Raw genomic sequence first — 18,802 nt, 5'->3', positions numbered from 1 at the left:
GTCAGATGCGAGAGGCGTGGTCGGTGACAATGACCCGGCTGCAGCTGAGCCGTACACAGTCAGTTCAGCTGACAGATGGGATTGGACCTTCAGTTCAACTGACAGATGAGACATAGGCCTTAGTTCAACTGACAGATGGGACATGGATCTTCTGTTCAACTGACAGATTAGACATGGGCCCTCATCTGCAGCAGTAGTATTAGGAAACTGTCGTGTTTCGGACGGCCCGGTTGCTGTTTTGGCAGCAGTTGTTAAGCCTAGTCAAAGGCATTCGGGCAGCTTGAAAACATCTGACAGTCGGGTTGCCCACTTACCCGACATTTCTCTCAGTACAAGCTTGCTTGTGTTCGGGTCCATCAACCCGCGCTAGGCCAACGTGGTGGATCAGGCCTAAGCCCTTTCTTCATTGGAAGGAGACTCGTGCCCCAGTAGTGTGTATTTAATTGGTCGTGATGAATCAATGATTATTCTATTTATGTCACAGAACTGCAGTTAAACTGTCAGTGTATAGCCGGCGTCTTGGAGAGATTACGTAGATGCCTGCCAATCTCATTCTAGGGAGCTACTCAATGTGTGGGAGGAATGTAGGTGACAGTCTCAGTCGATTGTCATTTGTTCAGTAGCTTGATGCTCAGATTTCTTACAATAGGTTTAAGTAGGTACAGTTAATCATTCGAGAATATTATTACCTATATTATGTTATATTGTAATGTTTAACCGTGAATGTATCGTAATATTGTACCTACTATATGTAAATTCATTTTAATGTGCCAAGACAAATCATTCCGGTTTAATGGCGCTGTCAAACAAAAATGTAAAATGTATATATGCATATGCCTGTTTTTATAAAAAAAAAAATATGAGTAGGCACTATGGTTTTGTGAATTGGCAAATTTTAAATAAGAAAAATATGTAATGCGCTTCACACATTCGATAAGATATTTTGAAAGCAATATGCAATATATAACTACACAACTGCCGCGCTTGCACCTTTTTCTTGTTGGCGTGTTGTTGACACAAACTTGAACTGGCCTAGAGTTAGTCACAGTAGTAGCACCAAATCCATAGCAATATTGCTTTGCTCCAAATAGCCCTTTACTGTAACCTTTTCCCTACTGATAGGTAGATAGATAGATAGATAATTCTTTATACACACACAAACAGAAATTACACAAGGAAATGTACAACATAACACAGATGGTACAAATGTCGGCCTTATTTTTTTTTTTTTTTTTTTATATTACTATGAGTAATTTCTTCCAGACTGTTAATCAGATAGACTACCTCGGAGGATAAGTAGGTATCACATCTTTCTTTACCTCTCAATCCGCAGCAAGTGACGCACGTCACATATTTGTCATTCGGCGCAAGCGCAATCATTCATTGACAGAAAGGTATAATGTATTGTATGCAAACAGACCTCCCACGTTATCATGCGGTGATGATGACACACGTCTGAAAAGCATAATTGTAGGTTGAGATTGGCTGTGATCGATGTTGTCAATTAAGTAGATTTTAAGTTATTATGTAGGTACTTTTTAAGTTCTGCCAACCCATATTTTTTCGCTAACCTGAATCTTATGAAAGAGAATTGCTATTTATATTATGTAAGTAAATGACCGATGGGGTACCTAAACGTGTTCTGAAGTGGAGGCCGCGACTAGGCAAACGTAGTGTGGGACGCCCTTCGGCTAGATGGGGTGAGGACTTGCGAAAGGTGGCTGGTTATGATTGGATGCGGAAAGCTAAAGTAAATCGCATCCAGTGGCGTACTTTGGGAGAGGCATACGTCCAGCAGTGGACTGCTATAGGCTAATGATGAGATGATTCTAGAAAGATTATATTTTTAATTAATAATCACTACGACATAAAATAGATTTTAATTACATGCTTAGGTACATAATAGGTATGTTGCCGTGTTGTTAAACAATAATATTTTTTCGTTTTCGAATCCAAAGGTCACAGTTAGGGCTATGAAATAATCCAATAGTTAACAGTTGAACATGCAGTGTATTTCTCAAAACAATAACATTCCCGTGCTTAGAACATCTCTGCACTCCAAAGAGGCTGCAACACGCGTCGACACAGGTTCTGTTGTCGAAATGTCACGGGGCCCGAGGTCGGAGGCCGAAAAGGTCGCATACCACGCTTCTTGATCCACCTCCTTGGTACATTCGAGTACCTACAACACTTTTGTAACTTGTAAAATTAAACTTCCAATATGAAAACATACATACAGACGAATTGAGAATCTCTTCCTTTTTTCGAGGTCGGTTAATAAAGAAATAAAACTTACAAAAATAACGATTGTTATTAGATGGTACTTTGCATGCACTTAGGTAGTTACCACCACGATCATAATCCATCACCTATGCACTTCAAGTTTGCAGGATACCTCTGCTAAAATAAACTTTAACAAAATATAACCGAGAGTTATATGTTTTGTAACATTCTTACTAATAACCGTACTAAGTATAACTTTACTAAATAATATAATACATAATAATATATAATAAATAATATAATATAGTACATATTATGTGCCTTAAGTTTTCTGTACTGCAACAACTGACTGCTCCGTAAATTTGCCGCCACAATTTCTTCAGGCACCAAGTGCCTTTCGTACCAACTGATAAGTCGATGATTTGAATCAACATAGTTACTTTACCGACAGGCGTTGAGAAATACATCATATTATCTAGACATACTATACATATATCTTCGCGCAGCTTAAAAACATCTGTCGGTCGGGTTGCCCACTTACCCTACAACTCTGCTGGGGCACGCGTCTCCTTCAAATGAATGAAAGGGTTTAGGCCTAGTCCACCAACCCGCACTAGGCCGGCGTGGTGGACTAGGCCTAAACCTTTCCTTCATTTGAAGGAGACGCGTGTCCCAGCAGTGTGGGTAGTTGTGATGATGATGAACATATACCTGGCCCTGTAGCACAGGCCGCTATTAAGACGTGACAAGAGTTCTCCGTCGCGCTCGCTCTTGAGGCTGCGCGATGTGAGTGAGCGCGAGGCAAAACTCTTGTCACGTCTTAATAGCGAGCCGTACTAGCCCTTCTGATAGTGTTCGCAAAAACAAAGAATCGCCTTGAATCGATCAGAGGGCATCTCTAGAAGTTATAATAAACCAAAGAGTAACGGAAACATCTTAAATACCGTTTTTAATTCAGGAAGCTATTAAATGTAGAGATCTTTAAGTGCATTACTGCATCCCCGCGCATTAGCATTCATGAACACGTAGATATTGTGTGCATCTTGTAAATATAAAGTGATGTGCAACGAACCGATTATAAAATGCGTTTTTACATTTTCTCTGCAGCCGTAAATTTATAGAGCTTCGTACTTTCGTGGGTAAAAAATATCGTTCGTTAATAACCCATACATACCATACTTTAGAGTTCAACGCGTAGCCTAGATCATTCAAATCGATCATAAAATAATTAATGACTTAATTTCTTTATTATCAAGTGATCGGATAGATATCAGATGGCAAACATACAAATTTTAGAACTTCGATTTCTTCTGTTTTGAAGACACGATAAAAAGATTCAATCTCAAAACTTCCACGTAGGAAGCACGCGAAAATACCATTTATTGCAATAAGATACATAATTCATGGACTCCTATAACAATGCTTCGTGTAACAGCCACAACATTTTAAAGGTACAGAAATAAAGCTTCAGTAACAATTGTTACTAATAATAAGTAGATAAAGTTTTTTATTCTGCTATTTAGTGTAAAATAATGTGTAATGTGAGTTCATAACTCATCTAATAATCATACACAACTTCTGCCGAAGGACACTATGTCCTCCACGTTCCTCAAACAAGCTTCTGATGGCATCCTTATCGCGAAATAATGACGTTTATATACATCGATAATACTGCCATCTCGAGGGATCTATACCTACTTATCTAATGTGATGTGAATGTGGCCCGTGCAACGAGCGGATCCAAATGTACATACCTAATTATTATTGGGTACTTAAATACGAATTAAATAAGATCCAGCCATGTGATTCTTGAAAAAAAAAAAAACTTAGCCTCGTCGACGGAAGTCAATGCCAAAATATTTGCAAAATATGCATTGTCAATATATTTTGACAAAGACATTTTCCACACTCAACGTTGAGCCAACGTTGAATAGCTGTACTCTCTCTAGTGTTATAGCACAGAAGAAGCCGATATCAAGTTACTTCCACAGCGGAGGAGTGTTGTGAACGCTTCCGTGTCGCGCTTGACCGGCCACCGTAAGCTGTTAAGGCGAAGTTCTTGCATTGCAACGAAGTACAACTAGATTCGTTTTTTTATTACAAAAGTTGTTAAAGCTATTTATAATAAATTTATAGTTATAAATGTATTGCAATGAAAAAATATATAATTGAAAGCGAATTAAAGAAGAGCGGTCCAATAGTAGATTAGTAAAAGTATCCATGAATAAAGATGCACAAAATTAAGGAGCCTTGCTCGCTTGGCCTATCCTCTGTAGACTGTACTTTATACGTCGGGGCACCCTGGCACCCTGGTCAGTCTCTTGGGTACTCCTGTCGCCACGATGATAAGCCCTAGACCGTGTTTGTTACAGACATGCAAGAAGATGTATTTTTTTTTTTTAAATCTCTATAGGAGCTAATCTAGAATATAATTAGTTTGTTGATACAGTTCGTGATGGTTATGCTTTGAAGCCTTATGGATTCAAAGATTTCAAAGCATAGCTAATAATAGCTAACCCTCCACATGTTTTCCCAAGTAAAAAAATAGCATTTTACAGTAGTAGCAACACCTGTCACTGAAGCGTCGCCTTAACTTGCAACAGTATTATTTAGTATGCGCGGGCGCAGGCATTCTCCCGCGCCCGCCGCGCCGCCCGCACGCGCCGCGACCGACCACGTTCCAAATACGAAATAACCCGACTTTTTAACTGACACTGTTTTGTGCCAGCCTCCTTTCGGCAGTGAAAAATAATGTGACCTTTTTTGTGGAACAAAAAAAGTGATTTGTTTTTTCTCCTGGATTTTGACAGATGACGAGCGGTCAAATTATCGAGGTGACTGTCGAAAGTTTTATTTTCTGTGATATAATGCTGGATTTTTTAACCGAGCCGTAATTTTGATACAATTATTAAACGACTCGATGGTTTCTTAACGGTTTGCTGTGTCACTTAAGTCGACGTGCTAAGGTGCAATTTGGTGATTGTTTAAATTTTCATTAGCACTGTAAGAAAAAGTATTAAAGCGATCAAGATTGAAGAAGATAAATTTGTTTTTGCTCTTCGGGTTTCACTCAGCAGTCTTCATCGGATCGTCTCAATGTAATTAGCCTCATATGTTCAATATTGCAGATTATACTCAGCAGATCTTATCTATTTTCATGAATACATACCTGGATCTGAAACAATACTTTCTAAGACCTGCGAATAGCAACAACAGAGATTCATTGTGGTTTCTATAATAATCGACTTCAAGTACATCATAATTATTATGTATAAACATTTATAAGTATATCTAGATAGATATGCAACGCCCCTACTTTGTCAGAATACGTAAACAAATTCCTAGATAGGTACGTACCTACCCGCCTTTGCGAAAGTACACATAAGTATAAGCATCTACCCACCTGGGTACTTATACAAGAGTAAATTGCGATGACACCATGGTTTTTAACCGTAAGCAACAAGCATGCAAGGAAAGGTTTTTTTAAAAGCATTGAAATATTTTATTATTAAACTTTATTTATAAATGAGATAGCAGGTTGATGATGATCTGATGACTTATGAAAGATATATGATAGCTTTGGATTCTTCTTATATCATTGGAGTGCACAGGAACCTCCTTCTACTCCGCATGTTAGGCAGTCAGGTCAGCTACTGACGCTAATCTGACCGGCCAATTCTTACACCACGGTGACAACTCCTACTACACTCCAGACTACTCTAGTATTTGACAACAATACGCTAAGAAGATATGACATGGAACGGTATAAATGGCAAGTGGAACTTTTTCATTGCTCGTGAGTGTATTATTCACTAGTAAATCTCAATAGATCCATGAAGAACTTGGCTCTTGTAAAAGCGGTCGCCAGTTCGAAGCCAAGCCCTAGAAAGTACTAAGTACAGGCACTGGCTTGGGTGTTAACCTCAATAGACTAAGTACTAGGTGTCTAGCCGGATGCTAGGCGTATTTGGTGGTTGAGGTTGAATATATACAGGAAATAAAGATAAAAGGAAATTATGACCGATTTACAGTAGTGACTATAGAATAAATGTAGCTTAAACCAATAAAAAAACGTACCTTAAAATTTACATGACTTTAAATAGAATGAATGAACAACAAATAAGTTTTTAGGTAATGTAGGTACCGAATAACCTAATCTTGACTTTTAAATTAGTTTTTTAGTTTCCAAACTAATCTGTCAACTAAAATTCTTGTAATAAATGATAATACTTATGTGTTTCAACCATTCCTCTTTATCCTATTTTATTTCGGATGTCCGACAGATAGCGTGTATCTTAATTTAATTATTTTCCGCCATTTAAGTTTCTTTTGCAATTGGCACATTAACTATAACATTAATAACCATAATGCTTAATTAAAGTCAGTTCTTTTAACTTAATTTGCGTATTATACTGGTTTAATGCTTTAGTTGCAAACATTGCGAAACTATTGACCGAATAAGTTGACACAGCCTCGTAGGAATTCCACTTTAAAATTCCGTCCGAATTTTAATTACGAAATCAGAGACAGTGTTATAATTTATCATCTCAAAAACAGTATTATGTCATCAAGATACGTCAAAATTTGCTGTCTCGTCATTTTTCGAATTCAATTGTTTTCAGTGCATTTGACTCTGTTTATTCATGAATAAATGTGAGGAGCAAGTGAAGTGATCGGTGCTTGTGGTGCAGACACCGCGATGTGCGCCCGCGCATGAATCGCATGACAAATTACATCTGGTGATATACGACGGTGACGTCCAACGTGGAAAATGATGAAAATGGCTGCAATTCAGAAGTTGATGGTGAGTAATTCAAACCAATCAGCATTGGGAAGATAATATTTCGTTTGTAATTTTTTTTTACAAATAGGCAGCAAAGATAGATTTATTTATAATCTTAAGCAGAAACTGACACTGCAGGTACTGCATACACCTCATTATATGTATACCTAGATCAGAAACGTTTATTTGTGTCTGTAGCTACGACAAAATTTCTACCTTCTAATCTGACATCACAGAAAAGCAACATGAAACCGTGGCGGTGGAAATCTGTTGGTAGTTTTAATTGGCAACACCGACACGGCTAGCGGAGTCAGGGGTCACTTTATCTTTTGAAAAAGGAAATACAAGATTGCTGCTACGCTAACTATAACTCTATTTTGTTAAAGTAAACCTACAGAAGGCATGGCAGCTCTCCTTCGTTCGTTGTTTGTAAAGCTGAAGTGACCCTCTTGGGACTATGTCCAGTCGGCTCGCGTGCTGTGGAGACGTTGGCCCTTTCAGACTATCTAGGAGTTTCAATTGGGACTGTGTTTATTGACCCTTAAATTGAGCATGTATTTAATTTCATAATGGCTGCAAATTATGGGGGTGTAGATATATTGAGTATGCATTTTAAAAATCCAATTACTTCCTTTTTTTGTAATCTATATAGGTACAATGTGACAAATAAATTATAAAAGCAATGATGATGATGAATATTATGGCGATGATAAAAATATAAAAATAGGTATATATGTAGAATGAGATTTACATCACAGATTCGAATTTTAAACAAGTAATTTTAAGGTTTGACAGCATTAAAATTAGAATTTGTGCCTTCAGAATCGACATAATTGTGTGTTTATTCACAGTAATATAATATGACTATATGTTTAAGAGCTATTCAAAAACTGTCCATTCATAAAACTTATTTCACTGTAAATTTCATCATATCCGATTATCAGCTGTTAACTGTAGGCCAACTCAACACATCCAAGTATGGAACATTTTAAAATCTCAGCCACCATTCCTTTTGGCATTTAACTTTATTTATAAACCAACTGCAGAAATGTATTTTATATCTGATACCATTTCTAAAGTACAGGAAGATATTACAAGTATCCTGCCTCGCCGGGCCGATACAAATGCCGTTGATTCATAATGAGATACTAACACGAGACGGCAAAAATAGATGCAATGTGTAAAGATTTTATAGTCACATTGACTACTGCTTTGTGCAAACAAATTAAAAGTACTTAAAAAGTATGCAATAATAAACAATCAAGGTAATAATACTGACCCTTGCGGCACACCGCACAAAACACTAAAATTTTCTTCTCAATTCATAAAAAATAATAATAAAAAAACGACTTAAAAAAAAACACAAAAAAGTAAGAAATAATTTAAGGTAAGTAAGAGTAATCGGTGAACATACATAAAAAAAATACATACAGACCAATTGAGAACCTCCTCCTTTTTTCGAAGTCGGTTAAAGATACGATTCATTACTTTCAATTCAGTAATTGATGTGTTTATTTATGTACTTATAAGGTTTATAGTTGGATTTACAGCACTTTCTTGCACTAAATGCTTATACAAGTAAACCTCTATATCTGACTAAATGTTATAATCATTATCGTTTAAAGCTTCTAAATTATCAGTGTAAAGTACCTTATAATGTTATGTCTCATAAACTCTACATGTTGTTTTTATGACAACTGTTAAGTAAGATTCTTTATTACAACAAACATAATGTAATAGTAAAAGGTATAGATAAACAAACTTAACTTACGCCATCCATTAATCTTTCAGTGTTGCATCATACGGGAAGAAAAAAAAATGTTATTTACTACCTAAGTATTTAGCTTCATCTCAGTAACTTTAACTAGACTCGAATAAAATTTTATGCCTTGATAAGCATTTGCAGTAGCTAATCTTCATAAAGATTCCTCCGTAAATGTTAGTGCTTTCCTACGTTATAAGCATTCTGATGGTGTCAATTATTCATAAATAGCCGCGCAGCGCTCAAGTCAGTGTCCTGTAGTTGTCTCCAAAGCCCTGCATTTCCTGTTGCAGTAAATATAGGCTGCTTAATGCTCAAGGCTAGGAAAGCTGTGGAGAATTGTGAGGAAATTATTTCCTACACTTTTACTGTCATTGCATAAAGAGCTATTATGGAAAGTTTGCTATTGCCAACCATCTCATCATCGGCTAACATACATTCACTTCTAGTAGGCCTGTTGCCCATATCAGTTACGAAAAAAACTAAAGTGAAAAATAAATACAGTAATTCTTAATCAATCTATTAAGAAGTATATAAAGCATAAAGCCGTATTGTTGAATTATTATTCTCATCGTCTGATCGACGAAGATACGAGTAAGTATTCCTATCTCGAAATCTTTACCTTTCCCATAGGAAGTTATATTACGACGCATATTATTATGCGGTTGTTGTAACATACCGAGCGATGGCCGACGATTTATTCTGACCGAGTATGGATGTGACGACACCTTGTGACACCCACACCTCCGGCGGTAGGTCAACTTGTGTAGAAAAAAACAATAAGACCTAAATAAAGATTTATCGGTTTAAGATCTGCCTTGTCTGCCTGCGTAGTGAGAGAAAAAAGATTTGGTTGATGTAATGTCATAAAGTTCGTAGGAAAATATCTGATTTTCCTACGAACTTTATGACATTACATCAACCAAATCAGAAATGGTTTTACTTTCATGCGGACATATTTTTCCAAAATGACTGACTATGACGGTGGGTATGGTGGTATTTTTTAATCATGATCTGATATTTATAAATACATAAACAACAGAATTAAAAACGTTACAAGTCGATCCAAATACAGTTAAACATATTCAAGGTGGAATCATTAATTTGATGCATCTAAATTTGTAACGGTTTGTTATGGTGAATGAAACTGGTTCTCATATTAATAAAACTAGAGGAGTCAAATCACCACGTACATTTGAATATAATTTCTGAGGTCACGACCTGGCATAATACTAAGGTAATACTTGAGAATAACTGCTTCTGCAGTGAAAATCTTCATAACACTTTTTTGGAGGTCACAACTACTCACTACTGCCATTTCAGAAGGCTTTCTGTTGGTATATAAATTATAAAGTAGGACTGTGGAATCGATCACAATATTTTCTGGAATCTTAAGATTAGAATATCATTTACTCAACGTAAAATTTTAAATTGAAGTATTGGTTGATTGTAAAGATTACGAGTCTTCCACAATTTCAGAAAAACTGGGTTACTGAGGAAAAAAATGGCGAAAGAAACTCTTCGAGCATCTTGTCAAGTTAAATAGGGTACCTACTTACACTTTAATTGTGCTTAATTTAAACAATAAACAATTCATGAAAGTTGTCGACTATAAAATGAACATCTTGTGCTAAATTCTTCAGAAGCCAATAAAATATGAATAAGGCATGTAAGGGCAGGTCCAGTACGGATGCGGGAAGTGGTCAGAGAAAGTATGTCGATCAGATTGGTGATGAACTCTGAAAGAAATAAAAAATTACCGTACCTGTATTATCAACAGGCTTCGTTTGTATTGAAAGGCTCATCGAATGTGGACGGAAGGTACTTTAGTTCGGTGTATAATGTGATAGAGTTTTGAGAAATGTATACCAACAATGTATTGGCTCTTTCGTCTAGGCCCTGGACGAATTTAAAATTTGTTGCTCAAGGGTTTGGTCAAGACATTGAAGGTAAATTTAACGTTTGATATGCTACAAATAAATAAATAAATAAATATGTGGGGACATCTCACACACGGCCATCCGACCCCAAGCTAGGCAGAACCTGTGCTATGGGTGTCGGACAGCTGATATATCTACACAATTACATAGATAGATACATACTAAATATAAATATCAACACCCAAGACCCGAGTACAAATATCTGTCTTTAAGCAAATATGAGATAGCCCTTGCGCTGCAATGGCCAAAAATTTTGCTACACAATTCACTGATCTTCTTAAGATCCCTAAAATTACCAGAACTCCATATCCTCTGCTGCTAGCGTACCACCACCGTCACATTAGAAATTAATGATCCTTAAGCAGCGTTGCCCGCCTGTCAAACTTCTGTCAGATCCATACACGTTACATCAGATTTGACAAGCGAACGACGCCGACGTTGCTTAAAGATTGTCGCTGATGGTAACCCCACTGTTTCTTCTTCACCGTCGTCTCCACGGACGGCTGTGTGCTGCGCAGGCGCAGGTCGTCGCTCGGTCCCAGGTACAGTTACCGACCGGTCCCTGTTGCATAACGTCACCCGCATTATCAACTAGGGACGTCACTTGTAGCGATTCATAGACGCCATCTTGAATGTTGACTACTTTTATCTAAGATATATACGAACAAGATTTATCACATACAAAAACAAAGCAAAATACTGTCAGCATTTTTTTTCAGTGAAACCGTTTTAAGTTCAACCTAATGAAAACCATTGTAACAATGAATAAAGTCACAAATACCTATCTTCTAACCTATTTCTAACCGGACTAGGTACTACACTATACTAGGTACACTACCTGGGTCCCCTTCCCAGGTGTCTGTAGATTTTCCTCCAGGAGTGCAAAAAAAAAAATTATTAATAATATATAGATATATATATTATAAGCTTCCACATCAGTAGTGAGTAGTTAAAAGATGAAGATAAAAAACAACCAAACTCTCACAATATATTGATCTCTCCAAAAGGCACGGACATAAAGTCTGTGGAGTGATAATAAAATCTAAAAAAAAAAAAAAAACCGGACTAGGTACTTAATTCAAAATAAGTGCTCAGTGGTAGAAGCCGGGGTCGTTTGCGCTGACACTCCATCTAGTTCATAAAATATCGTTGACTTTTATTATTGCAATCACAATAAAAACAACGAGGGTTGTGTGGAGGGTTATTATGTGATTTGTTTTCCATTTTCTCGTTGAGTTGTTGATAATAATACTTACATTCTATTTAGAGTACTAGCTTAGAGGGGAAAAGGATACGAGCGATTTTCTTTTATTATTCTCAACGTTAGATAAAAATAAACAACGTACTTTAAAAGGTTTTAAAGAAACATTTATTTTGCTTTTGCTTGAGTGTTGCTTCAATGCACAGCAAAATTACTTTAATATGTATACATACGTTCACCATGAAGAATACATTGATAATGATAAATTGACAATAGGTACATCTTGATGTATAGATAATTGGATAAGTACTTTTAGTTCTCCAACGTTGTCCAGCTAATGTTTATTCTTTTGTATCGTATATGGAAAATATTTATACCTAATTTACGCTTCCTTAATAATTCCTCACGTGCCACAAATACATATAAAAACATCGATATTAATACAAAAAACCGTCACACCAGGTCGCGAACTAAACTGTTTTAAATAAACTCACGACTAAATATTTATTTATGAGTCGCATCGCGTAAGTATTGGCCAACAACCTGTAGATCGGTGGTTTATGGGCACGTCACACGTCGAGTAGGTATGTTCCTAGAACCTGGGACCACAGAGGTGGAGGACTTCACCGCTTGCTTGCCCTTCAGGTGGAGGAATTTTGTCTCCTCTGTTCTATTCTATTCTGAGAGGGGGTGAAGTTCCTGTACGTGGCACTCTCGAGTGGAACCTTTGTACATACATGTCTCCTCTTTGCAACAACCTTTATACTTACTAATTATTATAAATCAGCAGCGGTAAAGACTCTATATTGAGGCAGGGCCTTCTTTGTAGGTTGGGCTAAAATGGTAATCCATTTATAGTGTTTTTACTTTTCACGACATGAATTGCAGTAGCATAGAAGTGACATTTCGTCAAAGGAAGGTCGACATTCCATCGGTAATGATATCATCAATCTGCGGGAAGTGGGTCAGCGGACCCAAGTGCCTTCACCGACCGGTCTCGCTAACTGTACACCGAATTCGATGTATTTCGAAGTACGAAGCTGTCGGCGGCACCCGCTGCTTTCATACAAGTTTGATGCCTGCTGTGATTATGATAGTCGACTAGTGATATGGTATTATTACTTATAATAGCTTGGCCATGATAACGCTCACAAAACAACTAAAAAAACGCTAAGATATTTTGAACTGAACTTAAATGCTCAAAGTGACAGTGTGACTTATGCTGTGCGCCCACTGCGATTTTTTGTAGCGCGGCGCGTTAGTTTGTCGCAGAAATATGATTATGATATTATGTTTTCAATTCCTCCATACTTAGTACCTATATGTCTGTACTTATAGATACGTTATACGACACCGGTACCACATTCTGTTCACAAACAAAACTTAACTCAATGGGGAGTAACGCGTGTGAATTTGCCGCTAGGGGCGCTGGTGTCGACTGAGGTTAAGTGACATTTTACTTTTCATATAATTTGTTTGGCGGGCTTCGTGATAAATTATATTTTCGTTCATTTCCCTGTTGAAAAGTGATCTCTTTTCGCGAAATTATCGCAAATATGGATTATTTATCGATGAATGTGCACGCTTTGAAAGCTGAATTAAGGAAAAGAGGCGCATAAATAAGCGGTCTCAAAGAGCAGCTAATTCAGAGGTTAGTTTGTTTACTGTTTACAAACTTATTTTTTACGAAATGTATGCTTGTTTGCTTAGGTAACAGCTATGTTTTTGCTTTTTACAGACACCAAGACTATGACCGTAACAGTAACTTGGTTGTTAACGTAGAGGACAGCATCATACAACAAAATGATTCAGTGTATACTGTTGAGTGGCCTTAAGAAACTTTGTATAGCAGTGTAAACACTAAAAATGAAACTCCAGATCTAGATATTGTCACCAATGAGTAACTACTTTGGAATTTATGTACAGTGTACGGTGGCCTGCGCCTAAAAGTATACAGGCGGAGTTTTTAAAATAGCGATCCCTGATGATGAAGGGACCAGCTACATCTGTTATAAATCCAGGGATGTGTTGTGTGTGATGTGTGTAGCAGTGGTGTTTATGTGGATGTGCTTGAGCAGCATGTGAGCTTGAGATCGCTATTTTAAAATCGCCGCCTGTATACTTTTAGGCGCAGGCCACCGTACATACCATCGCTCTTACGGTGAATAAAAACATCGTGATAAAACCTGCATATCTAGATTTTCGAACCCACCAACCTGCAGAGGACCAGTGTGGTAGGAAATGGTCCAAGCTTAGGAGTGGAGTTTAGACCTTAAGGCGGACATGGACAAAGGCTCCATTCGAGTGAGCCAGGTGCAGGTACTGACACCCCCACAAATAATAGAATACTTAGTATACTATACTACCATTATTAAGTTTCAACTAACAACTCAACCCGCATTCATTGTGTGGATTACTAATGTGTTATATTTTTTGTATAGCAGTGTGTTTAAACGGAGAGGATAAATAAAAGTTAAATCAGTGTGTAATTCTTTTATTTTTAGTGTATTTATTAAATGCCTAATCCTTATTTACATTATGTTCTTTCTGAAATTGGTTATAATGATTTTCACAAACACGAGATTATCGGATAATAATTATTTCACAAGCCACTGTTTTAGAACAGTTTTATCACTTGGTAACATATGTCCTCCTTTTCTTTCCCAATATAACGGATCTGAACAACATTGCGGCATAGGAACTCGATATGATGATAGTTATTTTATAATTAATAAGCTTATAAGATTCAAGATTTAAAAACTTTATTTGGCGCCAATTTGATAAAGTCGCCTTTGATAAATTTGACAGCTATGGTACCTCTTTACCTCAGTCGACAGTGGCGCCAACTGGTGAGCAAAAAAACGGTAGTCCCCATTCTAGTGCAAACATCGTGCGTCGATTGTTTCAGGAATATGCAAAAACATGCACGTGTTGTAGTGGCCAAAACATATCCAAGCAATGAAGCAAGATAGTTTTGTATAAGATATGAAAGATAAGTATACTGTATCTCTTCAGTGAATATTTTATACTAAGCCCCTGTTTCACAATGTCTGGTTAGTCGCTACCTGTCGGATAAAATACATGCTGTCACTGTCTAAAAAATAATAACAGAGAGTGACAGCATGTATTTTATCCGTCAGGTAGCCACTAACCAGACATTGTGAAACAGATCCTAAATATACTAAAAACAAACAAAGCCATTTCGAGCTGATAAAATTTATTAATACGTACTTACTTACATTCGTTTACACATATTGGTTGTGCGTGTGTCGTGCTCAATTCGTCTTCAACTTAGCCCTAACGGTAGGAATAATAGCAAAATAATAATCTCATCGTCACGACCCATCACGTCCCCACTGCTGGACCACGGGTCTCATTCCAATGAAGGAAGCGGGTTTAGGTCTAGGAAATCTTTTTAAAGCGAAGCTTGCGGGAACAGCTAGTCTTAGATATTTCCACAGTGTGACCCACGAAACAAGTAAGTACCTACCCGCTGCAGCCCCACTTCTAAAGCCCCATCCATACGCTTGCTGTTTGTCACAAACACGGCAAACAGCAAACAAAGTCGCAAACACCAACCACAATCACCGAACACAAACAGCCATCCACATGCTCGGCGAACGCTCATAACATTCCGAACCGGCAAACACGGCGGACGACGAGCTATTACTTTCGGGTTGACATATTTTTATTATATAAATTAAAGCAAGAGAAAGAAAAAAGGAAAATAAGAGGAAAGCAAAGACGATGGTGGGATAATAAAAATAATTTAAAAAAAAACTGACTTCTTCTTTTTAATTATTATTTTATTTTATTGTTTTTATTTTATTTGCAATAATTTTTAATCAAAAGTAAGATGCAAATGATACCAAAAAGTCCTACTAATCAATACAAATCATTCAAGCCTAAACACGAGGTAGTTGCTATATACCGTTGAGGAGTTCCCTTGACTGCCTTCCGTTTCCATCATCAGATCAGCTCAAGGTCACCATCATATTTTTTTGTTACAAGAACTATATTTATGTTTTTAATTTCATTAGAATCGGTTAATATGTGTCCAAAATGGAAATTCATACCCTGTTTTTACCCCTTTACCCATCCTTAGGGGTGAGATAAAATTCTGAAAAAAAATGGGACCACCTGGGAGCTCAACCCAATACAAAAAAAAAAGAATTTTCAAAATCGGTTCATAAACGGCGGAGTAATCGGTGAACATACATAAAAAAAATGCGCGCCAACGAAAAAGTGTAGCAAGTTGATACGTCCGCCTCCTCCAAGCTCAGCGCGCATACTGATCGCTGCCAGACGTGTGGATACGTAGCGAACTGTTTGCCGAACATCCTTTGATCTGGCAAGAAAAACCGACACCGATGCCGAACACTGGCGAACACAAACACAAACAGGCAAACAACGACAAACACCCATCCACACGTCAGTGTTTGCTGTTTGCTGTTTGCCATTGTTCGCCGAGCGTGTGGATGGGGTATAACGAAACAAACGAACATCCAATAACAATCACGTCAAGAAATGTATTCAATTCGCGGCAATTAGTCGATTGAACAGAAATACTTGAGTAATGGCCAGATTATTATTAAAACATACCTCTGTTTCACGCGAACCGTTTCATAACCTCGGCTCCGATCGAAATTTGTGCACGCAATGCGAATTTTTGATCGATTAAGTGTTACTTATTACACAATCGATTTTGACACGGGACATTTCTGCAGTTCAATTAAAATAGCCAGACTACTAAACAAAAATATGTGGGGACATCTCACACACGGCCATCCAACCCCAAACTAGACAGAGCCTGTGTTATTGGGTATCGGACAGCTGATATATCAACTCCCAAGACCCGAGTACAAATATCTGTCTTTAAACAAATATCTGCCCCAGCCGGGAATCGAACCCGGGTACCTTCGGCTTAGCAGTCAGGGTCACTAACCACTTCACCAGTCGGCCGTCACTACTGGCTCACAATGGGCAGTCAGCGGCTGGCGCTTGTAATCTGACTGTCCAATCCACCATTCAATAAAGAATCAAGCTGTCAAAATTATTCGGGATTCTGTCTATGTAGTGAAAGACTACTATAATAGATAACTGGTAAATAGCTACTGTAGCATTTTTTATCGCTAGGCTGTCTAGAATAAATCAAAATTTAAAATATTAAGTATAGATGTTCCCGCGCGCTTCGCTTCGCTTTAAAAAGTTTTTCCCGTGGGAATTCCGGGATAAAAAGTAGCCTATGTTCTTTCCCAGGGTCTAGACCGTATGTATACCAAATTTCATTCAAATCCGTTCAGTAGTTTTGGCGTGAAAGAGTAACGGAGTATTCAGACAGACAGACAGACACAGTTACTTTCGCATTTATAGTATATATATTATTATATATATTAGTTAGGATAGTACATTTTCCGTTGGTCATTGTTCCCATGTAGGTGGCAGGGCATACTGCCATGCTAAATAAAGGCCTGGTTTCTTTTTTTAAACTTCAGTATAAGTACAAACAAAACAAGCCACTATTCTCACACGAGACAGAATAGAAAAGTAAAGTAACAAACTACAAGACTGCTAGGAATCCACAACTGTACTCTGGATTCAAACCACCAACACTCCTACATCTCGCAACCACGATCTTATAATGTTACCATTTAGCTACATTTTAGCTTGGCAGGTTCTGTGTATCGTATAAAGTGGAGGTAGGAGTGTGCATTTTCACAGTCCGATTAGCGTGAGTTTCGTTTAATTTACGCTTTTATTAACAATGTACGAACAAGATGGTCTGTCACATACAAAAACAAAGAAAAAACCTGCTTGTATTTTGTTTACTATCAAACCGTTTTAGGTTCCATCGAATGACAAGCATTGCACCAATGAATAAAGTTATAAATATTCTAACCGAACTGATTCAAAATAAGAGCTCATTGGTAGAAGTAGGGTGTTATTTGTCGAGACGTTTCTTTTGCAGTAACACTCCATCTAGTTCGTATATTGTAAATCTAAGAATTTACGCGATGAATGGCGCAGATTATGGAAACAAGGTTGAGGCATTTGTGTGTGAGGTGCGCCGAAAACACGAATCTAAGGTGTGCTGCCTGTTTTTTTTATAAGTAGACCTACTGTGTTTCACACACGGCTATCCAACCCCGAACAGGGTAAAGCCACATCAATTTATTGAACCAGTTGTTCCGTCTTCTGCATTTCCCACCTTATTTAGTTTTCTACCAATTTTCACCTTTATGATTTCCCAGACATACCTACCTAATACAATCATGTGCATTAACATGTAGGTATACACTATACATACACTTTTTATCTGTTTAATCCTTTGAATCTCAGCCTTCGGTCGTATTTAATATACTTGATTGTCTTACCGAAGACTCTAATAAGTAAACTAAGGCTGCGTCTCCATTCGGCAAAAAGTTTGCTGCCGACTGAATTAGTGGAGAAGTGATTATAGGGCATTCTGTTACCAATCGGGTTGCCTACTTACCCGACAACTCTCTCAGCACAAGCTTGCTTGTGTTGCGGTCCACCAACCCGCACTTGGCCAGCGTGGTGGACTAGGCCTAAACCCTTCCTTCATTGGAAGGAGACCCGTGCCCCAGCAGTGGGGACGTGATGGGTCGTGATGACTTCCCTGGTGAACTAAACGCCCCGGTATTTCTGAGACAGCCGCCAACTGAGACAGTCAGCAGGTATAACGCTTCGAATTGTGTATGGTGAGCGCAAAACTTAGACAAGTAAACCACGCGCAAAACTAGCAAACTACTGAAATATAAGAAAAAATAAGGGAATAAAAAAACAACAAACTACTGAAATACAGGGTGTTGCAAAAAGGGTATACTAAGCCGAAACCTACATGTGCAGCATGGTATATCTAAGCCCGAAAC

At 37.7% G+C, this 18,802-nt stretch overlaps 1 protein-coding gene across 2 annotated transcripts in view; it reads left to right on the top strand.

Annotated features, from left to right (window-relative positions):
• Positions 1 to 18,802, top strand: part of LOC105380923 (rhophilin-2-B) — a 90,647-nt gene that overhangs the window by 29,012 nt on the left and 42,833 nt on the right. Inside the window, exons 1-2 of one of the 2 annotated variants that reach the window (XM_038109370.2) lie at positions 4,796 to 5,057; positions 6,846 to 7,027. The exons of the other annotated variant lie outside the window; for it this stretch is intronic. Coding sequence (XP_037965298.2) covers positions 6,995 to 7,027 — 33 coding nt within the window. The 5' untranslated portion in view covers positions 4,796 to 5,057; positions 6,846 to 6,994. Of the gene's footprint in view, positions 1 to 4,795; positions 5,058 to 6,845; positions 7,028 to 18,802 lie in introns of those variants that run through there. 2 annotated transcript variants of the gene reach the window in all.

The sequence above is a fragment of the Plutella xylostella genome, chromosome 20 (genome assembly GCF_932276165.1).
Source record: "Plutella xylostella chromosome 20, ilPluXylo3.1, whole genome shotgun sequence".
NCBI classification, from domain to species: Eukaryota; Metazoa; Arthropoda; class Insecta; order Lepidoptera; family Plutellidae; genus Plutella; species Plutella xylostella.
This window is presented reverse-complemented; position numbering and strand designations above follow the sequence as displayed.